Source organism: Rhipicephalus microplus, chromosome 5 (genome assembly GCF_043290135.1).
Source record: "Rhipicephalus microplus isolate Deutch F79 chromosome 5, USDA_Rmic, whole genome shotgun sequence".
In the NCBI taxonomy this organism is placed as follows: Eukaryota; Metazoa; Arthropoda; class Arachnida; order Ixodida; family Ixodidae; genus Rhipicephalus; species Rhipicephalus microplus.
The window spans coordinates 79,955,143-79,978,789 of record NC_134704.1 but is presented as its reverse complement, the minus strand read 5'-3'; the positions used below and the strand labels follow the sequence as shown (position 1 = coordinate 79,978,789).

The following is a 23,647-nucleotide window of genomic DNA, read 5'->3' as shown; positions in this document are numbered from 1 at the left end:
AGGACGCTGGTCGCGCCGGTAACGCCTGTCGTCAGGCTATAGAGTGCTCGTGTTTTGCTAACGTAGCATCTCTGTGCCCAGCGTGCGCGTGCGCCAACGTTAAGTTGGAGTATATTGGGCACCTTCATGATGCACTCGAGGCCGTTTTGATAGCTCTACATATACCGAATTTGGTGTTACGTGACGTCAAGGGATGACATATGATATATGGCGTTTAACGTTCCAAAACCACTATATGATTATGAGAGACGCCGTAGTGGAGGGCGCCGGAAATTTCGACCACCTGGGGTTCTTTAACGATGGATGACTTATGTATATCACAGGTGCAAACATTATAATCATGACACGCGTGTCATGTAAGAACATGACAACATAATACTCTCATAGCGTGCTCGCGGCCATTTCACTAGCCCCACATATACTAAATATGGCATCAGGTGACGTGAGTAGATGAAGGTAAACGACAAATAAAAAATGATAATCACCACAAGGAAGTCATGTACGGCATAATTTACCTCCACCTCCTAACGGTGTGGTGTTTCTAAAATGACATATCAACCTTCCTCATTCGTGCTTCACATATCATCGATTCCCGCTGTTCGTGGGATCTGCCAGTTGTTTGTTTGTACTTGTTTTATTATCTAGTGCCAGTGCCATAACCAAGGCAGTAGCTTATAGAGAACACTCGAAGGACATTCTGCATGAAAATATTTCTTACGTGACAGCTGCAGGTAGGCAGGAAGGCCGGCAAAGAACATTATAATTATCTTGAGGCGCAGCTCGACTTACCCTTAGGGGATGATACAGCGAGTAACTCACATGACGGGACGGGAGGTTAAACCCTCATGCCCATGTCGCGGGCTCTCCAGTTGGCCCTAAGCTTGTCTCCTATGTTTCAGCAAGTGAGAAGATAGTTTCAGTCCGCCTTCATAGAGGGAGACTCCCTGCTCCCGTGCAACGCAGGGAATTGCTACTGCGTGTGTTGAAAGGCATATTTGGTGTGGCAAGCTGTTCAAGCTCAAGTCCCAGCGGCGGCTGGCGGCAATTCTAAACTCCGCGCTGCTGCAAAAAGCGAAGTGGAAGCATAGCTTAGCCTTTTAAATGCGAAGCATTTCTTAGCAAACTTCGGACACTTTGCGCGTATCTATCTATCTATCTATCTATCTATCTATCTATCTATCTATCTATCTATCTATCCATCCATCTATTTATCAATCTATCCATCCATCTATCCATCCATCTATCCATCTATCCATCTATCTATCCATCTATCTATCCATCTATCTATCCATCTATTCATCTATCCATTCATTTATGCATCTATCCATCTATCTATCCATCTATCTATCCATCTATTTACCCATCTATCTATCCATCTATCTATCCATCCATCTATCTATCTATCTATCAGCCTACGTCTTTTAGCTCTCCTGGCAGTTGCGATAATGGTATCGATACCAAACTTGGTATGACATAACATGACTGAATCAAGAACATATTTGACTAGTCATAACATGAAAATCATGACATGTATGTCATGAATGTCATGATTTACATTTCATGGCCCTGAAGATTTTGCGGTGGTTGTGTTCGCATGTCATGTTGCAAAACTGGTATGGTATGACATGATTGCAAGGCGAACACAAGCGACAGACGCTAACATGAAAATCATGCAACAGCATGACTACATGCCAAGCTCATGTTGCGCTCGTGGGCGTTTTGCTAGCGTCACATATACCGAATTCGGTATTACAGTACGTGAATGGATGACGAAGGTATGTGACTGGAGCAAACATGATAATCATGAGATGCGTGTCATGTAACATAACTACAAGCAACGCTCATGATGCTCAGGCGGCAGTTTTGCTAGCTTCACTTATACCAAATTTGGCATTACACGACTTGAATGGATGATGAAGGTATGAAACTGTTTCATACATGATAAACATGAGATGCATGTTATGTAACAAGATGACTACATGCTACGCTCATGATATGATCGCAGCCGTTTCAATAGATTCACATGTACCTAACTCTGTATTGCGCGACGCGAATGGACGACATTGGTAAATGACACATACAAACTTGATAATCACGTCATGCGTGTCATGTAAGAACATGAATACATGCCACACTCATGATGCGCTTGCGGCCGTTTCGCTAGCTGTAAATATATAGGCCAAATTTGATATTACGTGACGTCACTGGATGACGAAGGTATGTGGTTGGTGCAAACGTGATAATCATGAGATGTGTGTCGCGTGAGAACATGACAACATGCCACAGTCAAGGCGCCAATACATTTCGACGTAAAGCGGTGCGCGTGCTCATTGGCGTTCACTTCGTCGGGCCACGCCGGCGTTACCATGCCAGGCACCGGTCCTGCCATATACTCGCATGCGCGCTTCTCACTGCGTTGCTTTGACGCATGCACGGTTCAGCACATCCGGCGTCCCTCCGTCACAAAAAGATGGAAACGCGGTGTCTAGGTAACGCATCGGTGTGAAATGCAGCATGTCGCATTTCGCGGCAGTTGCCGTCGGGCCGCGCCGATGGCCGCTGGTAGCGCCGGTCGCACCTGGCGTCAGGCTATAGAGTGCTTCGCGTTTTGTTAACGTAGCGTCGCTGTGCCCAGCGTGCGTGGGCGTCAACGCTACATTGGAGTAAATTGGGTTCTTCATTATGCGCTCGCGGCTGTTTTGCTTGCTCCACATATAAAAAATTTCGTGTTACATGACGTAAATGGATGACGAAAGTATATAACTGGTGCAAACATGATAATCTTGACACGCATGTCATGTAAGAACAAGACAACATATAATGCTGATATCGTGCTCACGGCCGTTTCGCTAGCTCCACATATACCAAATTTGGTATCACGTGACGTGAATAGATGTTGAAGGTAAACGACACATCCAAACATGATATAATCATGACAAGGATGTCATATACGGCGTCATTTGCCTCCACCTCGTAACGTTCTGCTGATTTTAAAGTGACATATCATAATTTCTCATTCGTGCTTCGCATATCATCGATTCCCATTGTACATGGGATCTGCCAATTTTTATAGCAAGGGGTCAAAAAAAGGCAAATGTGGGATAGGGAATCGTAAAGGAAGAGATAAGAGCTTGCTATTCTATGATCTCTCTTCATTTTCTCATTGCTTCCTACACTATGCCTAACTCAGCAGGTCCCCCCCCCCTCTTTTTTTGTTCAAAATCCCACTGCCACTCGATTCATGGCTGATTCCACATGGTAGGTTGAGCCACTCCTCTTTTTTCCAAAAAGCCAACCAACGGAAAACGCAATGGTGGCTGCAAGAAGACCCTGAAGCGCCAACCAACTCGTAGAACCATAACAGGTGCGAACGCTCGGTTTCCGCCCGGCGAGTTTCTGTCTCTGAACTTTAAACATCCGTGTCGTGTCTTCCGACTATATGAGATGTGTGAAAGCACCGTTTCGGCGCAAGTTTCTGTCTCTGGAATATTGACATACGTGTCGAACCTGTGACTGTCTGTAGTTCAACTCGATCTTCTCTGTGCTGAGAATCCACGTAGAATCAACGTAGAATATCCCTTAGCTGAAGCTTACAACGACCTAGACACATCCTTAAAACAACCCGCATTACGTAACTATAAGGCCTCAAAACAACCTATAAGCAACGTGATTAGTCTTCAGAATCGACCATTTTCGCTGTTTCAAGGTTGTCGTGGCTAGGATAGCTTCGTCATTTTTTTCTCTAACTTTCTTGAGTGAAATGCATGATGCACAAAGAAAAAAACATTGAAGGAACAGAAGCTATTTCCACAATGAAGTTTCTGTGTCTATCTGTACGTTTTATAAAAATTTGCTATTGTTTCCCCGTCATGTTTCTCCGGTGAGACAGCATTAGCCAGCTCAGAGATTCAGAAGCAACGTCGGCTAAGCCGTAGGGTACGTTTGTGTGACGCTAGCCAATGGGGACTTGAACGAATAGGCCCGGACTAAGAGGAAAGTCGCTCAGCCATCTGACAATAAATGCTTTTACCATGAAAGTGTCTTTATTCTGCCGTTCACCAAGACTTCCCGCATGTTATTTTTTTCACGGATTTACCGTCCGCAAAATGTGCCCAATCAGATCACAAAGAACTAACCAAGCAAAAGTGTGGTTAGTTTAGACTACTTGGGAGTTTAACGAACGTCCTCTTGGTTCGAGAAGATAGGAGCCCGGGGCTTAGCCGTTCGCGCTACCGAGCCTCAGGTTCGCGCGTTCACGAGCGCATATCTTTCGCACCTTATTTTCGAAGATGCTTCGCTAGTTCGAGCCGTGTCACCGTATTGGAAAAGTGAACTACTGCACCACTACACTGACGAGCGATGACAGGACGCGCTTTGGTAGTCTCAGCGCAGCGGAGACTGGCTCTTCCGATTTCATTGCATATCGTTTCAATACTGTTTGAGCGAGTGCTTTGTTCAACAAGCCGAGGGGCAGCGGAACATCTCTAGCCTTCACAGATCAAACTTTGGCTTGTTTATACCATCTTAATAGACCGTACGTTGTGTCCGGGTTTACATTTAAACACTTTCGATGTTAGTCGATCGATGTTAGTCGTGACATAGAAATGTTCAGTCATGCATTAACATATAGACATTCTCATCAAGCGTGTCTATAAACCGGCAAATACCAAGAGACAATGCGCAAGTTCTAACTTATCGGAGCTGTTTTTCAAAATACACATTTTGCTTTCGTGTTATACTGATTTTTATGACAAACGGATTAATCATGTTTTTTTCTTGTTTTCTCTCTGTGTTTCCTCTCTCTGAATTTAAAATGTCTATTTTTAATGTCAATTTAAAATCAGCACATCGTTACGAGGTGGAAGTAAATGATGCCGTGCATGAATTCCATGTCGTTATCATCATGCTTGCATGTCTCATTTACTTTCATCACCTATTTACGTCACGTGATACCAACGTTAGTATATGTGGAGCTAGCAAACCTGCCGCCAGCACATTATGAGCAAGGTATGTTGTCATGTTCTTACATGACACGCGTCTCAGAACTATCATGTTTGCATCATTCATATATTTGGTCATCCATTGACGTCATGTAACACCAAATTCGGTATATGTGGAGCGAGCGAGACAGCCGCGAGCACATCATGAAGAGCCCAGCATACTCCAATGTAGCGTTTGCGCGCGTGCACGTTGGGGACAGCGATGCTACGTTAGCAAAACGCGAGAACTCTATAGTGTGACGCCAGGCGTGACCAGTGTGCATCTGCGTGGCTCAATAGCAACCGGGGCGAAATGCGACATGCTGAATTGCGCGCCGTTGCGTTACCCAGACAGCACCGCATCTGCCTCTTTTCGTGAGGGAGGGGACGCCGGACGCGCTGAAACGCGCATGCGTCAAAGCAATGTTTGCGCGGCGCGCGCCTTCGAGTATATGGCAGGACCAGCGCCTGGCGTGGCCCCGCCAGCGTGACGTGACGAAATAAACACCGGCGAGTGCGCGCACCGCGTCACGTCGAAATGTATTGGCACCTTGACTGTGGCATGTAGCCATGTTCTCACATGACACGCACCTCATGGTTATTATGCTTGCATCAGCCACGTACCTTCGTCATTCATTGCCGCCACGTAACACCAAATTTGGCATAGGAGAAGCTAGCGAAACGGCCGCGAGGGCATCATCAGTGTGACATGTAGTCATGTTGTTACATGACACGCATGTCGTGATTATCATATTTGGACGTGTCATTTACCTATGTCGTCCGTTCTCGTCACGTATTACCAAATTTCGTATATGTGACGCTAGCGAAACGGTCACGAGCGCGTCATAGCGTGGCATGTAGTCATGTTACATGACACGCATGTCATGATTTTCATGTTATATAGGGTCTGTCACTTGTGTTCGCCATGCAATCATGTCATACCATACTAGTTTTGAAACATGCCTAGTGAACGAAACCACCGCATGAGCTGCAGCACCATGAAATATAAAACATGACATTCATGACAAACTTATCATAATTTTCTTGTTATTACTATTAAAACATGTTCTACACAAAGTCATGTTATGCCATACAAAGTTTGGTATTGATACCACTGTGGAAACGGCCAGGAGAGCTAAAAGTCGTAGGCGGCTAGATAGATACGCTCAAAGTCGCCGAAGTTCGCTAAGAAATTTTTCGCATTTAAAAGTGATGTTGAGTGGAAACATTAAAGACCACAGGCGAGTGTTTGAAGCTGTACGGCGAAAACTGCGCGCTTAACTTCACCATACTGCGCAGGTGCGTCCTTTCTTCTGCTGCCAGTGCGATTGTTCAGTCGCTTCAATCTCGTGTGCATAGAAACGCAGTTCAGAACTGAACGTGTCATTTTCGCAGTCAACATATAAGCGCCTGAAGAATTATACTACGCAGAGAAAAACTCGCTCGCAAAACTGAGGATGCGACAGTTGCAGTCAAACGTCAAACCATTGAGCCCGCCAAACAAGTCGCCATGAATCGGCCTTATCCCCTCCTGCCTGGCCACGTGTTTAGCGAAAGTGCTGAAAGGGGATAACGACCTGTGCAGCACCGAATACTCACGTGCAAAAAAGCTCTATTATAAAAGTATTAAACAGCACTGTTACTTTCAGGACGAACGCAAAAAGAGACCCACATGGCGCTGTGCTTCATCGTTGCTTCGGTCTGTGTGAAAAAGTGTTTTCTTATATATTTTTTTTCGTGAAACTAGCGACAAAAGGGTGCATCGCGCAGACGCACGTGAGACTTCCAATTCTTAAAGTGTTTCAGAGTGAAGGCCATTTTGACCTAAACAAAGACGCCCAAATCCCCCGTCAGTCGTTTGACATTCACTAAACAGAATCGCTCCTTCGCCCATTCACAGCTGTGGGCATTGGAGTCGCCGAGGGAAGTTGAACGTCAACCTCCCCTCGCCACCCCCGCCCCTGAAAATTTTCACTTTTCTATATACATATATGTGCACGCACACATACGCACAAGAATGCTTATAGTATGGTTAACACCTCCCCACTCCCCATTAAAAAAATGTCACGCGAAGCTTGTTCACATATATAGCAAAGCTGATGGGAACGTTTCAGGCTCTCTCTTCAACCGTCTGCACAGAATGCTTGGACGGTAATTGATTGCGTGCTCAATTCCGGATTATAATTTTCAATGTTGACACACAGCATACCTCCGTGCTAAAATTCCTGGTTTCACTAATGCATCTAGGCTAGGCACAGATGACAAGAGCTAAACAAAGTGCACATGATCAAGTGATGACGGTTGCGTTTCATATGCCACCAGCTTGGTACTTACTGCACACTGATTGCACACTGAGGATTGTTATCCGCTTATTCACCGAACATTCAACAGCTACTTGCAACAGTATGCACTTGCGCCCACTGTTATGCCCCACCATTTTCATTCTTGCATACCAATTTCAACCCACAGATAGTATTTTGTACACTTGCAGTGCTAAGTTGTCTGCTTGTATCCGTATCGTTTTGACTTTTTTCGCATGCACGTGCGACATTGAAACAGCTCAGTACCTAATACACTCGCTTGGTATTGGCTCACGTTTGAAGTTTCGTTTCTGCGGAAACGAAGTGTGAACCCTAAAACATAATAACTAAACAATAAACTTTTGAACAGAATAATTCGGGGAATGGGCAAACATGGCTTATTTCATGCACGTGCCACCGGAGACAACGAACCACGGAGCCCAACTGCAGCGTTTGTTTGCACGGCGTTGCATGGGGAACCCCGCTAGAAACTAACACACAAAAACCACAGCATTGAACAGCAGTCTTTGTTTCCATGGAGTTACAAGGGGAGCTCTTCGCTACCATTGCGAAAACGCAACGACCCTTCATGGACAGTTGTTTCAGCCGATGCAACTGCAAAAGAATCGCCGATGCGTGCTTTTTGTTTGCTAGCTAAGGACGGCGGTTGCAAGAATGAGCAGCGCTTCCCGGCAAGAAGATGTCCGATGTTGATGCATAATTCTTTAAAGACTACCTTCTGAGCCAGTTCCTTTTGAGTATTGCATTCTTTTGATACCCCGACAACCTGGCACGATAAAAAGGTCAAGGAGTCGTGTTTTGAGGTTCGGAGCTAGATATAAACGAAGCTGTTTTACGCCATGACGGCTCTAGTTTTATGTTGGAAAATACCACAACTCGATCACTGTAATAGGATTGAATGAAAGCAATGTTTGTAGACAACTTGTTCTCTATAGCATGTTTACTATGTGATTGATAACGAGGCTACGCCACAGCAGTCTATGCAGACGACGTGATGAGCAAATAAGCGGACAGCCAACATGTTAAGCCTCATCTCGATTCTCGCGCAAAATAGAAAATAAAAAAAAGCATGGCAAGGAAAACATCGGAAACAAATACCACGTATTTGGCTTTGCTGTTCAAGCCTTTGCTGTTCAAGCAGGATGGCGGCTGAGCGTGATGGCCACGTCTCGTCAATACGGACTACAAAAAAAAAAAACGCACGAGTACGAGAGCTGTTAAGAGCTTACAATAAGCTTCATTGAATTTTTAGGACTTGAACACGATGAATGTTGAAGAAATAACACATCCTCTCGTTCTTGTTAGCTTTCTCTTGGTGACGTATGGTGACTACACGTCGCACGAGCGTCATCCAGAAAGTTTTCCCAATATTCTGACGACTGTGGCTTCAAGCTGTATTCTTAGATGACATCGCAAGCGATAGGCACCTTCCACTGACCAGAGAGAGCTGCGTTTCCGGTACTGCCCCGTCTCAAAGTCGCTGACATAGGCCGTTAGGGGCACGCAGAAAATGAACGCGTGCGCGCGTGCTCTGTGTCCCGGCCACAATCCACCCACTCAAGCAGAGCGTGACACTCTGTTTTCATTTTGACCAATCCCGTTTCAACATCGTTTTTCTCTGTCTGTTAGGCTATGTATTCTGGTGCTGCAGTCAGATTGGAAAACTCGACTGCACTGTGCCAATACAATGCAGGCCACAGTTGGAACGCAACCCATGCTGTATACTACGTTGATTTTGTGAAGCAACACAGCTGTTTGCTCTGTTGGCTTAGCAAATCACAATAACCACGAGTTAGCCGGTGTAACAACCTAGTGCTAAATATCATGCTGGTATTCAATCAAATAAACACTTCATGGCACTTGACTTAGCGAGACGATTCAATAGACTGTACTGCCTTTGTGATTGCCCCAAAACTTTAACCTGTAATCACACGTAGCCCTCAGCCACTATATTTATTGATGGTAGAAAGAATGAGAGAAATTGTTGTTTTAAAAACGTGTACGCCAGAATCTTTCCAGGGCTGAGATTCAGGAAATGCTCTGAAAGCATAATTATAAAGTCTTAAACTTTGTTTGAACACGGACTATTTGCTTTTAAAATAAAGAGTGCACAAAGGGTTAGTTTTCTTGGTTGTGCATTTGAGTCTTGTTTCACAATGCAATTATTCGAACATTATTGTTCTCGAATTAGGCCATCGTTGCTTCTCTGAACTTTCTTTGAAAATGTATTTCTCAAGTTTTTTCGTTTGTTTTTTCGCACATTGGGGTATGGATGAGAAGCCTAGCACAGTGCCATAGTAGCTTGTTTAACTTCGCTTTGTTTATTCTTCACGAAAACACAGCTGATCAAGGCAAAAAAAAAAAGCTTAACTAGTTTACACTCATCAACTGTTTTTGTTAAACTCTAAATACTGCATTATTTTGTGGTAGCTAACTGACTATTGCGGGAGAGAACAAATGCGAAAATTTATTTTTTTTATATTATATGCCAGACCTTCATTTGTTTCCGATGCATCTTTTTGTTCTGCGGACACCCACGTGAAGCGACAATTTTGACTCTCGCGAACGCTTCTGCAACATCGCTCATTTCAGCAGAACTACCTTTTATATATACTTAGCATTGATGTGCTTTGAATTCAAAGTCAAATTTTCCTCGTCTAGCTTTGCCTTGAGCTTAGCGGAAATGGTAAAACTCGGACCGCTCCTTAAATGGCCAGTAAACAACACCTAGGCCCGAAATGGTTATGAAAACAAATATGTGCACTTTTGCTTTGTGAACATGCTGCACCAAGAATTTCGCGAATGCGTGCTATATTAAGGAATTTACAGGGGCTAAAACATCGCTTTCAGCTGGTTTCAAAGTTTCGCGTGGCTTCACCATCCTCCTCTCTCACAGGGAGGGGGGAAACTGACTTTAAATGAAAAGAAGAGAAAAGTGAGCCCCGTAGCTCTCTCTCAGAAAAAGCACACCTCAACACTAGCTCACGAGGGGTGGCGATAAAGGAGGGAATAAAAAGACAGGAGTAAAAGGTAAAGAGATAGAGAAAGAGGAAGGAGATAGCGAGGCGCAGGGACAGCGAAGAACGGAAGTGAGGAGGAGATAGGAAAGATGGAGACGGTCGCAGGAGCCGCGAGGAAGAAACGCGCTGCCCGTGGTCATGACTGGTGTTGCCTTCGTGGTGTCCTTAAATACACGAAGCGCCATATAAAGAGAGATAATTTACTTAAATTCAGGACTCTTATGCCACACAGGCTACACAAGCGCCACACAGATAAAGCTGCGCGTGGGTGTCTTCGTCAACGTCGTCTACGCTAGCACGCCACAGCAGAACACGTGCATCTCGTGCAGGTACTAGCAATGTTCTAAAACTGGTTCATACCAATCGAAGAGCTGCGTGCTACGTCGATTGGCAAATTTGTGACAGTGCGCGTGAAATGAGGATTGCTCAGGCGTAAAAAAGTATCTCGGGAATGATTTTTTCGAAATAGACTCACTGCGTGGCGAACAGCGTTGTATTATGCGAAAAACGTGATCGACACGGTCTAATCTACAAATTGCCGAGATTCTAGGGGGGGGGGGGGGTAAAAAACAAAGTCTGAGCCCGTTGATTGGTCCTTAAAAGACATCAGCAATTTCCTTGATTGCTATTGAAGAGTCGATGCAGTTGAAGCAAGACGTGCCATGGTCCGGCTTCACTGTCGTTCCATAACTAATTTTGCTTCACCTGCGCGCCACGCCTTCTCTCCGAGAACATAGCGTGGCTTCCCTAAATGACTAAGTGCTACAGCTTTCCAAGAGTTAGCGGACCGCAGTGACTGCACAAGGGCTCAGTGATTTCGGGTCACGCCGTAACATAGCGTAAATAAGACAATATTCATAGAATTGTACTCACCCTGCAAGACGGTTCACTTGGATGACTGGACTGGTTGCCCTCACTGCTAAGACTTCTACGTGAGGTCTGCAGGAGTGCAGGCTAGTTCGATGATGCAGAGTCGAGCGCGGCTTGAAGGTTATCGCGCGAGCGGCGACCAAGAACTAAAACAGCACCGCGTTCCACAATAGCATTTCTAGAATAAAGAAGTATCAAGCCAGCATTACTCTCTCTCTCTTGGCTGCTCCTTAAGCGGCAATCACTCCCGTCAGCGGAAGCATTTTCAACAAAGCCGTGCCAAGCACCCGCTGTCCCACATTCTCCATGGTGATTCCATTACCGTCTGCATAGATAAGAGATCACGAATTATGCGCTTGAGCGAAGGCCTAATATAAATAATATAGAAAGAAAAGGTGTAGAGTTCGCCGTGGAGGTGATAGTTGTAGCGTGTGACAGCCAACGAGGGCGAGAAGAATGCGCAATTCTGATTTTTCCACTTCTAAGACGTTCCTCTAGGCTGATGAGATGCAAGGCCGGTCGACGCTGGCGCGGTAACTTTCACACCGCGTGCGACTATACGCCCGAGCACTGCGCGGGCTCAGTCAATGACGACAAGCAGGACATTTTAATATCATTGTGTGATTGCTTGGTGCGTTAAATAAAGTGTGTTACAAAAAAAATGCTGTTCGTGATATCATCAGAAAATGCAAAATATAACGAAGTAGAAGAAAGAAAAAATACAGTAAGCGTGGTTTTCACACTTTTAGTTTGTGTGACACACACGCGCACGAACGAACACACGTTTCGAAGAAGTTAAGACAATTTTACGCATGAAATGCTTAAGAATCATCAGGTCTATTGCATTCGTTATTCTTTTTTCTTTCTGTTGAAGTTTTTACTGACTCGGTGTGTTCTGCTCACCGAACAAGAAAATTTCCGTTTTCATTACGTGTTTTTAGGCTGTATAAATTGCGTAAGATGACAATATCACCTTGTTTTGCCATGAACGCCGTAAGATGGTTGCAGCACTCAGGCTGCCGTTGCACGTTCTTTGTCTTGTACGCAGCATTTATGTACACGCTTTACTTACAGAGTGAAATAAACTTCTTTCATTGCATTGTATTATGTTATTGTTGTCTTCCAATGTATCGGTCCCTATTTCATTCTGTTTGCACCCAAATGCCAGCTTCACAAGTTCAGCAAGTCTAGAAAGGCAGCGCTGCATTGTTGGTCCGTGATATTTTGTAAGACACGATAAGAAGCATGTTTTTCCGAAGGCTCGCCGTTTCAATTTTAAGATTACGCCGATGTTCGGCCCGCGCGTCTCAAGTGAAAAACGCGTCCTGATGCCTCTCGCCTTGTCGCAAAAAATTGCCCGCAGCTTCCCTCGGGGGAACACTGGGGAGGATGCGGAGCATATAATTGGTTAACGGGGTGCTAAAGTGCGACTTACTTGGGTCGATGGCTAAATTGGTTAACGTGGTTGTGAAATGGGGTGTTAAATTGCGACTTACTTGGGTCGATGGCTAAATTGGTTAACGTGGTTGTAGGAGGGGGTGGTAAATGAGTGAACACGTACACACGTATGCGAAAGGGCGGCGCTGGTCGAAGGGACGTCGATCATTGTGTTTGTGGATTCGTTGGAATTCATTTCACCGCGACCTTGGACGTCGACGCGCCGTACAAACCAACCGACGAGCGGCAACTGAGCGAGCGAGCGCTGACCTTGAGTACATATACAGCTCGACGGCGCATGCACTGTCAGCTGTTGAATGTTCTCGAAGCGCGACGCCACATGCGCGTCCACTGGAGAATCAGGAGAATTGTAGATGTCGAACGCGGTGTGTAGAGGAGGAAGGGTGCACAGATGGTGGAGGAGTGAAGCACGCGCGGTGTGTAGAGGAGGAAGGGATGCACAGATGGTGGAAGAGTGGGCGACGGCGCGACGGCGCATGCGCGCGCGTCAGCTGTCGAATGTTCGAGAAGCGGTGCGGACGGCGCACTACAAGGCGCGAGTATAAGATGCTCCGCATCTAAAAAAAAAAATGTAGTTCGCAGACGCGCACCGGACATGTCGAGAATCACGTTGCAGAAGCAAGACGACAACCCGCCGCGGCTGCGGCTGACATGTCGTCCATGTTTAGTTGTAATCGTTCATCTGAGGGATGCTCCCACGGGTTGCGGAAATAATGTTGAGGCAATACGTAGCGTTAAAACTTCTTCCTACTGTCGTACGTCTTTTTTTTCTGAACTAACCCTCCGGAAACTTGTTCAACATTATTTGTTGATTATTTTCGTCTTGTCTCCCTTAGATAAGACTCTTAGATACCCGGAGCGTGTTGCTCTTGAGCATATCTTCTTTCACAGCAATCGAATAATACCAAGAATAAGTTAGTGCAGTTTTTACACATACTGACGCAACTGAAAAGCCAGGCTGCCGCAAAAATCGAAGCGTTGTTCGCTGAAGAGATGCAAATTCGTTGTCTGAAAACTTCAGTGCTTGAGACAATACACCAAAAAAAAGCAAGAATAACTCAAGCGTGAATGATAAATGAAACGTACCAAAAAACAGGTGGAAGAAAGCTGAAGCTGACAAGGAGAAAAAAAAAATTCCAGGGCCGTGTTGAAACTTTCGGTGCTATTCACTAATTAGAAACAGCAACTTAGTCAATCAGAAAAAATTCTGAATACGAAGCATACTGCTTCAATTCTAAACATTCATGTATACTTTATGATGAGGATATTGTTGATAAATATATTTATTTATTCACTGTTTGAATCTTCTGACCCACTTTTTGAATGCAATCAATGACGCGTTAAAACGCTACTTTTGTACCAGTAATAAAACAATAATAAAACAAAAACTGAATGCGTGTTTTGAAATGTTGTCAGAAGTCAGCAGTTGCAAATTTGCTAGAAATTTTGCGACACGCAACTTCGCAGCTCTACTTGCTCTCGAACTACCTCTTTATAATTTTGTATTTCAGATTCTCCCCATCAGATGAAGGTGTTCTGGGTAAGCACATGCGCCGAATACACGACGACTAGAATCAAGCAAAGCAATCAATTTAACATAACATTACAAAGAGTCCTTTATGAACGTTCCAGCCACATGCGAATGTAAAAAAAAAGAAAAAGATAACACCTGCGGACGCATGCATACGAAAAGGCGCTCGCGAATTCTAGTGGAATCAGACAAATGACACCATCGTTCTCGTCCACGAGTGACACTTTCGCAACATCGACTGCCATCGTCGCAGGGGATGTGGGAGTGATTCCAGACGTCTTCGTTGAGCACTGATGTCCGCACCCACGGCTTCAATCAGGACCCTTTATAGCCAGGGGTCCCGTTCAAATCTGGCTCGTAACTGCAATGGCATGAATTGACTCCGCCAGACTGGCACGCCTTGCTCATCCTATCATACGAAAAGAGAAAACAAAAGAATAAAGACTGAAAAAAAAAGTGCTTAGAATGAAAACGAAAAATAGAGTAAGAAAACTAAGAACGCCAGACGTTAACCAAAAAAAAGTAGACATATGCCCTGCAACTGCCTTCTTCTTCTGTTTTTTTTTTTTTTCTTTGAATATGGACTTTTTGCATTGAACATTCTCGGCATGTCCTGCGAAAGTTGCTATTCTCGCTCGCTGATTTAATGGAGCTCTACGGACTTTGCGTCTCTTAGTTTGATGGAGATTTCTTTTTTTGTGGCTGTGTGCCTCAGGTACATGGTGTTCCGTCGTGCTGGTTAAGGCGCTGGCGTGCAAGAAACGGTAGCACAAAGGGAGAGATGCAAAACACCTCCGGTGCGAACTGTAAGCTGAGAATTAATTACAACAACAAATATATACATAAGTGGTTAGATGAGCACGTGTTAATGAAGCAATTGCGCTAGCAGACAAAGATTGTCATAATTACGCTCCTTCAGGGTAGCTAACTCAATGGGAAGTTGTGTGACCGAGGGTATCCCGACACATTCATCCCCTGCTTTGTTGATAAAATAGGCTTCTTCGGTTTGACGTGCTACACTATCCTTGCCCCGCCGCGGTGGTTAAGTGACTAAGGTACTCGGCTGCTGGCCCACATATCGCAGAATCGAATCCCGGCTGCGGCGGATGCATTTTCGATGGAAGCGGAAATGTTGTACGCCCGTGTGCTCGGATTTGTGTGCACGTTAAAGAACCCAGGTGGTCGAAATTTTCGGAGCCCTCCACTAGGGCGTCTCTCATATTCATCAGTGGTTTTGGGAAGTCAAACCCCACATATCAATCAATTACACGATCCTTGAATCTACATTTCCATGTCGTATCACAGAACACGGGTGCGCAGCCGCAGTCACTACAACGCTAAGAAAAGTTAGAACCCGGTTGTTCCTTTAGCGAAGATTTGTGATTTATTAGTCTGTTACTCTCACAACAGATGAGATGAGTGTTAAAATCAGTCATACCAACTTGCCCAGTACTTGGTGGATCTCATACGAGCTTTGCTTATATACGAACTCATTTTTTTTTTCTGGGGGGTGGGGGTGCTTTCTTTTCAGATTTAGCCTATCGATAATGCGACAGGGGGCCCCTCGCTGCGCGTGACCACGTAACAACTGGGATAGCCAAATGAATGTAAAGTCGGCCAAAACCTTAACTATATATCGTGCGCAGTGGCCGCTTTGTTGTCTCTCAGCGCGACATCATGGAACGTAGTTACAAAAAATCGCTTAGTCGGCATTTGCTTTGCGGGCATGCACTTTTCCACACCTTTTATGAAACTTGATTCAGTTGTACGGCAAAAACACTCAGAAAAAACTGCTTGACATGCACAATGGCTAAACATTTAACCGACTGCGCGTATAAGAAAGCTAACCGATCATGGCACACATTGCAGTCAGAAGGGGCCTCCTCATTACCTTTCAGTCTACTGCGATATCGGAAACGCTATGGACAGCGCTAGTACTGGTAAGAAAACGTCGAGACGTTTTCGAGCGAAGTTATTCTTTTCGTTATTCGCTTTATGTTTAATGCCGGGTGTGCACCTAAGAGTTTGCTTGAGCTGCGAAGCGGGTTGCTCGTCTTTATACTGGGCAGTCGATGCCGTTGTAACGTCCACCAGCTCGTTATTCAATAATCAAAACTGCGCTAGACGTAGGAGTCAGTGTGGTCACAAGTTGATTTCAGCGGGCCTCACTTGCAGCGCTTTCAAAATGCTCGGGCGCAACGACGCCATCTCAATTCATCCAGGGGGCATTCTTGGTAGCCATACAGAGGTTAATTGAATTTTCGAAAGAAAGGGAATGGATCAAGGTTTCATTCTCTTCGTTAGACTCAGCCTGATGGAACCGACTGACAAAGCGGCCAAAGAAAGTAGGCAGATTATCATTCGTAGCCCTTTTAAACTATTTGACGTGATAACGGGTAACCTGGCTGAAGATTGCAGCGCGTACGAACGCATCCGACGGCTGCATCTTCAATTCTTATACCAGCCTCCAGTTTCCCATTAGACCACTTTAATTTCTTTGTATATATATCAGAATTGATAAACTAGTTTTTCAACGCTACGAACATTGTCCCCGACACCACTGCGCATCATTGTGTGCTGCAGTCATTAATCTGTGCATATTGCATTTAACGGCTCTTGTACGTCGTTGGTGTGTATTACTATAGTGGGTAGGGCTTAGTCACATGAGTTAGTATGCCCCTATACGCACAACTTTTACGTTAGGAGTATTTTGTAGCATGAATACTCAGTCCTGTGATTTCATGTACCGAGAATTTCTACTTTGGCTAACTTATTGACACTACAGCCAGTTATATCGCCACCCCATCTACCCCTACCCCCCACCTCCGTCAAGCGGTGTTCTTGCAGCTTGTTTCCCAGGAAGACCATCAGCGTAGTGTTTTCTTTGCGCCTAGAATGCAATTAAGCGATCGAATTGATCGGCGAGTAATTGGAGTAGTAAATCACTTACTATGGTTGCTGACTATTAACAAAGAATGGAAGCTGCATAAGCGTAAACCAGAAAAGGAAACAGAGACAGAGGGCAAGGAGTTTAACAACAAAGTATAGCCGTAAATGAATGACTGAGGTTGGCTTCAAAAAGTTTTTTTCAGAGATCGTTTGAGCTCATATATGTGCACTTCATGACCGGACATGTTGGCGAATGAACAATAAAAAACACACTTTTTTCAGTAACATTCTTTATTAACAGCAGATTCCTGTCTCGTAGAGAAAAATAGATGCCTTTTCGGCTAGGTTCTCGCTGCTCATCGTCTCAGCAGCTTTCACACCTTTCCTCAAACGTTCCAAGATCATCGGAGAAGCATCTGCTTATCGATATCCATTGTGTAAGGTCTAACAAAAAGAAACTCACGAATACATGTTCTCTAACTCTACAAGCTTCTAAGTGTTTCAATTCTCCGGTTAATATTGCAGGACGGTGTTTGTTTCCAAACATCAGCGTTTGACCAGCTATGCTTTTTAACTATACAATACTATGTGTTGCGATAGCGAGGCGATCCCATATATATTACTTTCGTTCTGGCACATGCGCAGCTCATGGTCTTCGCAAAGGCACCAGATACAATACGCTGCTGAACGTGGCCTAGTAGTATATAGAGCTTTTGGTTAGACGTAGATAACTGTGGCTCTGGTACTCGCAATGATTTAATATGACTAGTTATCACTCTTATATCGCGTTACATACCTGTGAGCTTCCGTGATTACTTTCTTCACACAACTTTGTCGAGTTGAGGTTGGGACGTTAAAACCCACATATCAATCAATTGTCGAGTTGACGCGTGACGGCTAGATTGAAGAATGTGGTTCAGAACGTAAGAAGGTACACAATTCTACACTTCCATTATCAACAACTGGCTAATATTAGTGGCCTAAGCGACTACATCAAAACTTCATTTTATTATTTAGCACAATGACACAAAATGATTACTTGTGTAAAAATGCTGATGATAATGACCAGCCCCGTGACCATGCATAAAATACCTACACTTGCGTTGCCACGCGCGTAAATTCTATTGAAATACATTTCATGTGGTGAGTCGATGGGAACAGGTCATGTGAAAAAAAAATATGATCAACGCTAAATGTATTTATCATTTCAATTTACAGATATTCTTCACAAAATTTTCTCTCTCCGAATGATTGTTTTTTTTCGTCAAATAGGAAAGACAGTACTAATGATTATCAGTTGCAAGATTGTTCAATGTAGGCTGCTCAGTTGCTATCATTATTTACGCTGTTGTACATCACCACAATTTCTTTCAGCACTGGCTAGGACCGCCGTCACAAAGCCAGTTTATGAATTGTTAGTGTCACCTTTAGTTGGTTTTCACATCCTATACTTTCAGCCTCAGCTTTGGCTGTAATTGACCTTGACAATGAATACAGTTCACCTTTCTTTCTTAAAATACAACCCTTGTAGCACCCATCACAACTGAATGCGAAGTTACTGATAAAACCAATTTTGTGCATTGGTAGCGCGAAGTTACACACAAAAGAATCCAGCACGTGCTTATCATTGAAAAGATTTCACGTATGATAATTTGTGGCAGTGATAGTGCAAAACTCATTCAGCCATAATTAACGTTCCGGCGCTTTTTGTTAATTCCGTCTCGCCTAGTACTCTCCCAGCCTTTTAGTTAACTCAAACGATAAAGCGACAACACCGTTCAGCTGATGCTACCGGTTTCGAACTCCTCATCTAGGGCTATTATTTATCTGCTAAGCTTTTTGAGAAGAGCGCGAAGGTATCTTTGGCAGTACATGGCTACTTTCTGCCACGTTGTAAGTCTTCCTTAGTACTGCGAATTCTCTCTGAATTCTTATCCAATATTTTTCACATTGTATGACGAAAGCATGTGTTAGCGCAGAGTAACCCTGCATACATTGTAAATACGTTATTGCAATTCCTAACACCGCTTCTCACAATCGTCTTGTATACGTTCGAAAACAGTGTGGCGCGATTTAGAATGCTAGCAGTTCTACAGAAGTGCCACTTTCTCACAGCGTCAACCCATTCATTCTGCGAGCTTCGCACTCATTCTGAAGGCCACCGCTATTCGTGCGACACTCACTTTCTGGTCCACAAGCTAAACGAAAAAAAAGAAAACAGAAAGAAAGACGTCGTTCGTCTGAAAAAAAAAATGTGCTAAGCAACCACTAAGCAGTGTCAATCCTCACTTTGTATCGTTCTGGCATATGATACTAAGCGCTCTCTTGCGATAGGTTGAATGCTATCCCGGGCGACAAATGCGTTCTCCGCCCTTCATGATGTCTGGGTCAACATGGGAATCGGCTGCATGGTTAGACACTTATTTTCGCAACCATCACTGAGACAGAATTCTCAAGCATTAGGAAGCTAGCGGCGTACAAAGCATCCCGTAAAGGAACACTGTAGTAGAACATAGCCCACATAGATTACGTGTGGGGGCGAGTGATATTGCAATGAACTATCGGTAGTGGCTTTTGAAACTCTAACATTGCATCACTTCAGATCCGAGAACTTCAGTGAAGAAACGCGATTAAGGTCATCAAGCACTGATCGCGAATGTGCAGTACCTACAAAAGTTTGCTAAACCACTAATATTCATGTGTCAAGTGCAGCGCTAGAGACACAGGGCAGAACTTTTGTTGTTTTTGTTGTGGGTCCTTGGTCTCACTATTAGTGCAGAGAGCGAAAAAAAAAAAGGCGAGTAGCTTTATAAAAGCAGATACTTTGGCTGGTATACGTATTGGACATGGCTGAATAACTACAGCCAGAGTATCACCACACCACCGGAACAAAAAGAGGTGTCTGGGTGTATGACGCACAAAAGTGTATCAACCTCTCGAAATTTCGCTCAGACAGAACAGTGACGATTCAATATTGGAAGCAGTAAATGAAAAGCGGTGCTAGAAGAAGGGCCAGGACAGTGTCCCGTTGCAGGCTTTAATTTTCAGTGATCATCAACTATCTACCTGGAAAGTGAATTCTCACTTTTGGGACACACCGCGGCTTCGGTAAATTTTCCTCTATTTGAGAAGTTTTGCTTAGTTGCATAAATATTTTATTAAAATAAAACAGTATTATCAATTTTAGTTATGAATAATACAATAATTGAATAATTGATTGATCAGTTGGCTGACTGACTGATTATTTAATCTATTGAGATTATTTACCTGACTGTTATTTATTGATAATTTATTGGTGACCGGTTGTCTTTTAGTGTTCAGATGTTTCTGCAAGTGCCTGTAGCGGAGAGCAAGTCATCCTCAAGGTGGCAATGCCTATGTTCACACGTTATGCTTTAATGTCACCAGATTGCCGATTCTTCTCCGTTTTAGTTTCATGTTCTTTTTTTTTCTTTCTGAAGCAACTTTGTCATGCAATGTGCGACTCTCTGTAATTTTTATTCCATTGAAATTATCGTAAAAAAGTAGCTATGATCGGGTACAACTTTGGTACATATCTTTTTCGAATGCGCACACACGCAGTTCCACACCCATGCTCACGCACTCCAGAATGACATCATGTGCCGGAATGTTGGTAACGCCACCTGCGGCGAACACTACCGAATGCATGATTGAAACTATACCGTTAGCTGGGGAGGCTATCGGATGCCGCGTTTTTGTCATCTTGACGTGGCCCCTCCGGACTTCTGAAGCTGTAACCGACTCGAGTCACTGAGGTGTCTCGATCGAGCCTAAAAGGTGCACCAGCAAGCTAACGAGCGAAGATGCCACTTTCACGGTTCGTGCAAAAGGGCGTCATACTAGTTTTCTCGAACGTATTCACGCCCCGCCGCGGTGGTCTAGTGGCTAAGATACTCGGCTGCTGACCCGCAGGTCGCGGGATCAAATCCCGGCTGCGGCGGCTGCATTTCCGATGGAGGCGGAAACGTTGTAGGCCCGTGTGCTTAGATTTGGGTGCACGTTAAAGAACCCCAGATGGTCGAAATTTCCGAAGTCTTCCACTATACAGCGTCTCTCATAATCTTATGGTGGTTTTGGGACGTTAAACCCCACAAATCAATCATCGAACGTATTCACGCCCCGCCGCGGTGGTCTAGTGGCTAAGATACTCGGCTGCTGACCCGCAGGTCGCGGGATCAAATCCCGGCTGCGGCGGCTGCATTTCCAATGGAGGCGGAAATGTTGTAGGCCCGTGTGCTCAGAATTGTGTGCACGTTAAAGAACCCCAGGTGGTCGAAATTTTCGGAGCCCTCCACTATGGCGTCTCTCATAAACATATGATGGTTTGGGGATGTTAAACCCCACACATCTATCTATCGACCACATGCATAATTTGGAGTGATCTGTGAGAATAGGTGGCTTGCAAATGATGATAATGATCGATCTGTTCATGAAAGCAGCTAGCTTATTGCGAACAGTTTTAAATAATCTACAACCACTGCTTTTTCCATGGCCATGTGGTGCGACTACGTAACTTTCAAGACCTGCACTTCGCGGACATTGAATGAAAGGGCAATGGGTTTTGTCATTGACTACCTGAGTTCCCTCCTGACATTACAAAAGCCTCGCTTTGTTCTGCTGGTGTGGCGTTGTCGCGAACACTTTGGCAGCAGATGGGTAATAACTGAAGACGACTGTAGTGAGGGGCTGAGAGTCGGTGGCGGAGTACGGCACGTGTCGAAATGGTAGTCCACGCATCCTCGCCGTTTCTTCAACTCGCGGGATGCAACAGCGCCCAGTGAACCCGTAAGCACAAAAACAACATTCTTCACTCGACCAGGCGCCTTATCAGCTGTCCTTGGCGTACTTGGCGCATATGCGGTTGAGCAGGATCTCACTGTAGACGGCGTTGATGTCGCCTTCCACGTGGTACGAAGGCGGTGGCGGCGGCTTCCCCGGAGGCCGGTTCTTGGGCGCTTGCACGGGGACCACCTGCAAACCGGCACCAACTGTGACCCCTCTCCAGTTCTTCAGAAAGGAGTTTGCAGGCAATGTTTAGGTGGATATACATTCAACGTTCCCCTTTATAAGGATGATGAACGAATGGGCTATTTCCATTCCCATAATTTCTATGCCTTTACTTCTTTAACTCCGTTTGAACTCCTTGGCCCCACGGGCACATCTATTTATGAACTGGCCAGAGCATACCACGTAATATCCGGGAATCATGCGAGCTCGTAATGTCTTCTTATTACACATGGCGTTTGCAGAGGGATGCTGTAATCGGAACGATGAAGCGCGTAGATAACGCGCTTGTCTTTCGTCGTCTTGCTCATTGTTACATGCTATGTTATGCATTTCTATAAATTGTCTGGAGCATGTTGCACACAGTTAAAGTATAATTGTGCTCTGTGTTTCATACACGATTCCGTGTCATAATCAGTGCTCAAGCCCCAGATATATCTAAACGTTGAGCATTCTAAGCATGAGCAATGTGAACTTCTTGATATTATATTGCCTTATTTGTGAGTGATGTTATTGTCCGCCTCGGTGGATCAGTGGCCAAGGTGCTTGGATACTGATCCTATGGCCACGGATCAATCACGGTTACGGCTCACAATTTCAGTGGAGGCGAAATCATAGAGGTCCACAGTGTACTGTGCGATTTCGGTGCATGTTATAGAACACGAGATAGTCCTAATTTCAGGAGCCCTCCACTACAGCGTCTCTCATAATCATATCTTGGTTTTGGTGCGTGAAACCCTACTTATTACACATTTTACAGTGAATGACTTCATTCCGGGAATGCGTGGGCCGTCGTCATCACGCGTAAATCAAGATTTCTGAGAGGGTGTAAGTAAGGCCAGTAATAATAATGAAGGGTCTGCAGTGCTAGCGCATCAATTACACGTGCCAGAAGTGCAGCGCGAAAGAAGCGTAAGCAGGTAACCATTTAAAAAAAACACGCTGAATGAAAACTACCACCTTGTGTATCGTACCTTGTGAAAGTGGCAAGCACATTTTCCTTGCAGAAAGTCTTTGTAGCGTGCCACCGTGATGTTGAAGGTGTCGATGACGTCGATGTTGTAGTGGCGCGCGAACTCTGCTAACCACAGGTTCTGCATCATCAGCTTCTTCTGTTCGTTCTAAGGGTTAGGAGAGAGGTGAAAAATCTGTGGTAAGTTTTTTTTTTTTGTTCCTTTGGATGCGTAAGATGGCACGCATTATGACGTCACAGATGCAAATTCCGACGTTTTATCTAGCCGAACATGCGCTCCACAACTGTGGCCATCTAGGTCTGCTGATCCTGTATCATCAAGAATCTGTATAGCTCAAAAAGACCGACCCAAAAGAAGAAGCAAGACAACCTACGAGCCTCCTATGTCGTCTCTTCTTTTTGACTCTCTGTACCTTTTTTGAACAATTTTTATCTGTATAACTGCGTTCAGCAAGCCGACGCACTGTCTTTAGTGCGACATATATAGTGTTTTTCAGAAAAAAGGATTAGCATGCCTCGCTTGACTTGCAAAATAGCGGCGATAGCCTAGTTAACTGTCACGAGGACATTCCCATGAACAC

At 44.7% G+C, this 23,647-nt stretch overlaps 1 protein-coding gene across 1 annotated transcript; it reads right to left on the bottom strand.

Moving 5' to 3' along the window:
* Positions 1 to 18,949: 18,949 nt before the first annotated feature.
* Positions 18,950 to 23,200, bottom strand: LOC142817843 (cadherin-like and PC-esterase domain-containing protein 1). Its single transcript, XM_075895725.1, has 2 exons — positions 23,068 to 23,200; positions 18,950 to 22,060 (listed from the first exon to the last, which is right to left on the bottom strand). Exons 1-2 carry the CDS (start codon positions 23,194 to 23,196, stop codon positions 21,917 to 21,919), a joined length of 273 nt encoding a protein of 90 aa, XP_075751840.1. The 5' UTR covers positions 23,197 to 23,200; the 3' UTR covers positions 18,950 to 21,916.
* Positions 23,201 to 23,647: the final 447 nt, after the last annotated feature.

Bases quoted from the DNA above. Each gene is read 5' to 3' on its own strand.
- LOC142817843 (XM_075895725.1), bottom strand. From the start codon at position 23,196: ATGATGCAGAACCTGTGGTTAGCAGAGTTCGCGCGCCACTACAACATC. The intron at 22,061-23,067 runs GTACGATACACA...GCCGGTTTGCAG, and splicing joins GTGCTTGCCACTTTCACAAG to GTGGTCCCCGTGCAAGCGCC.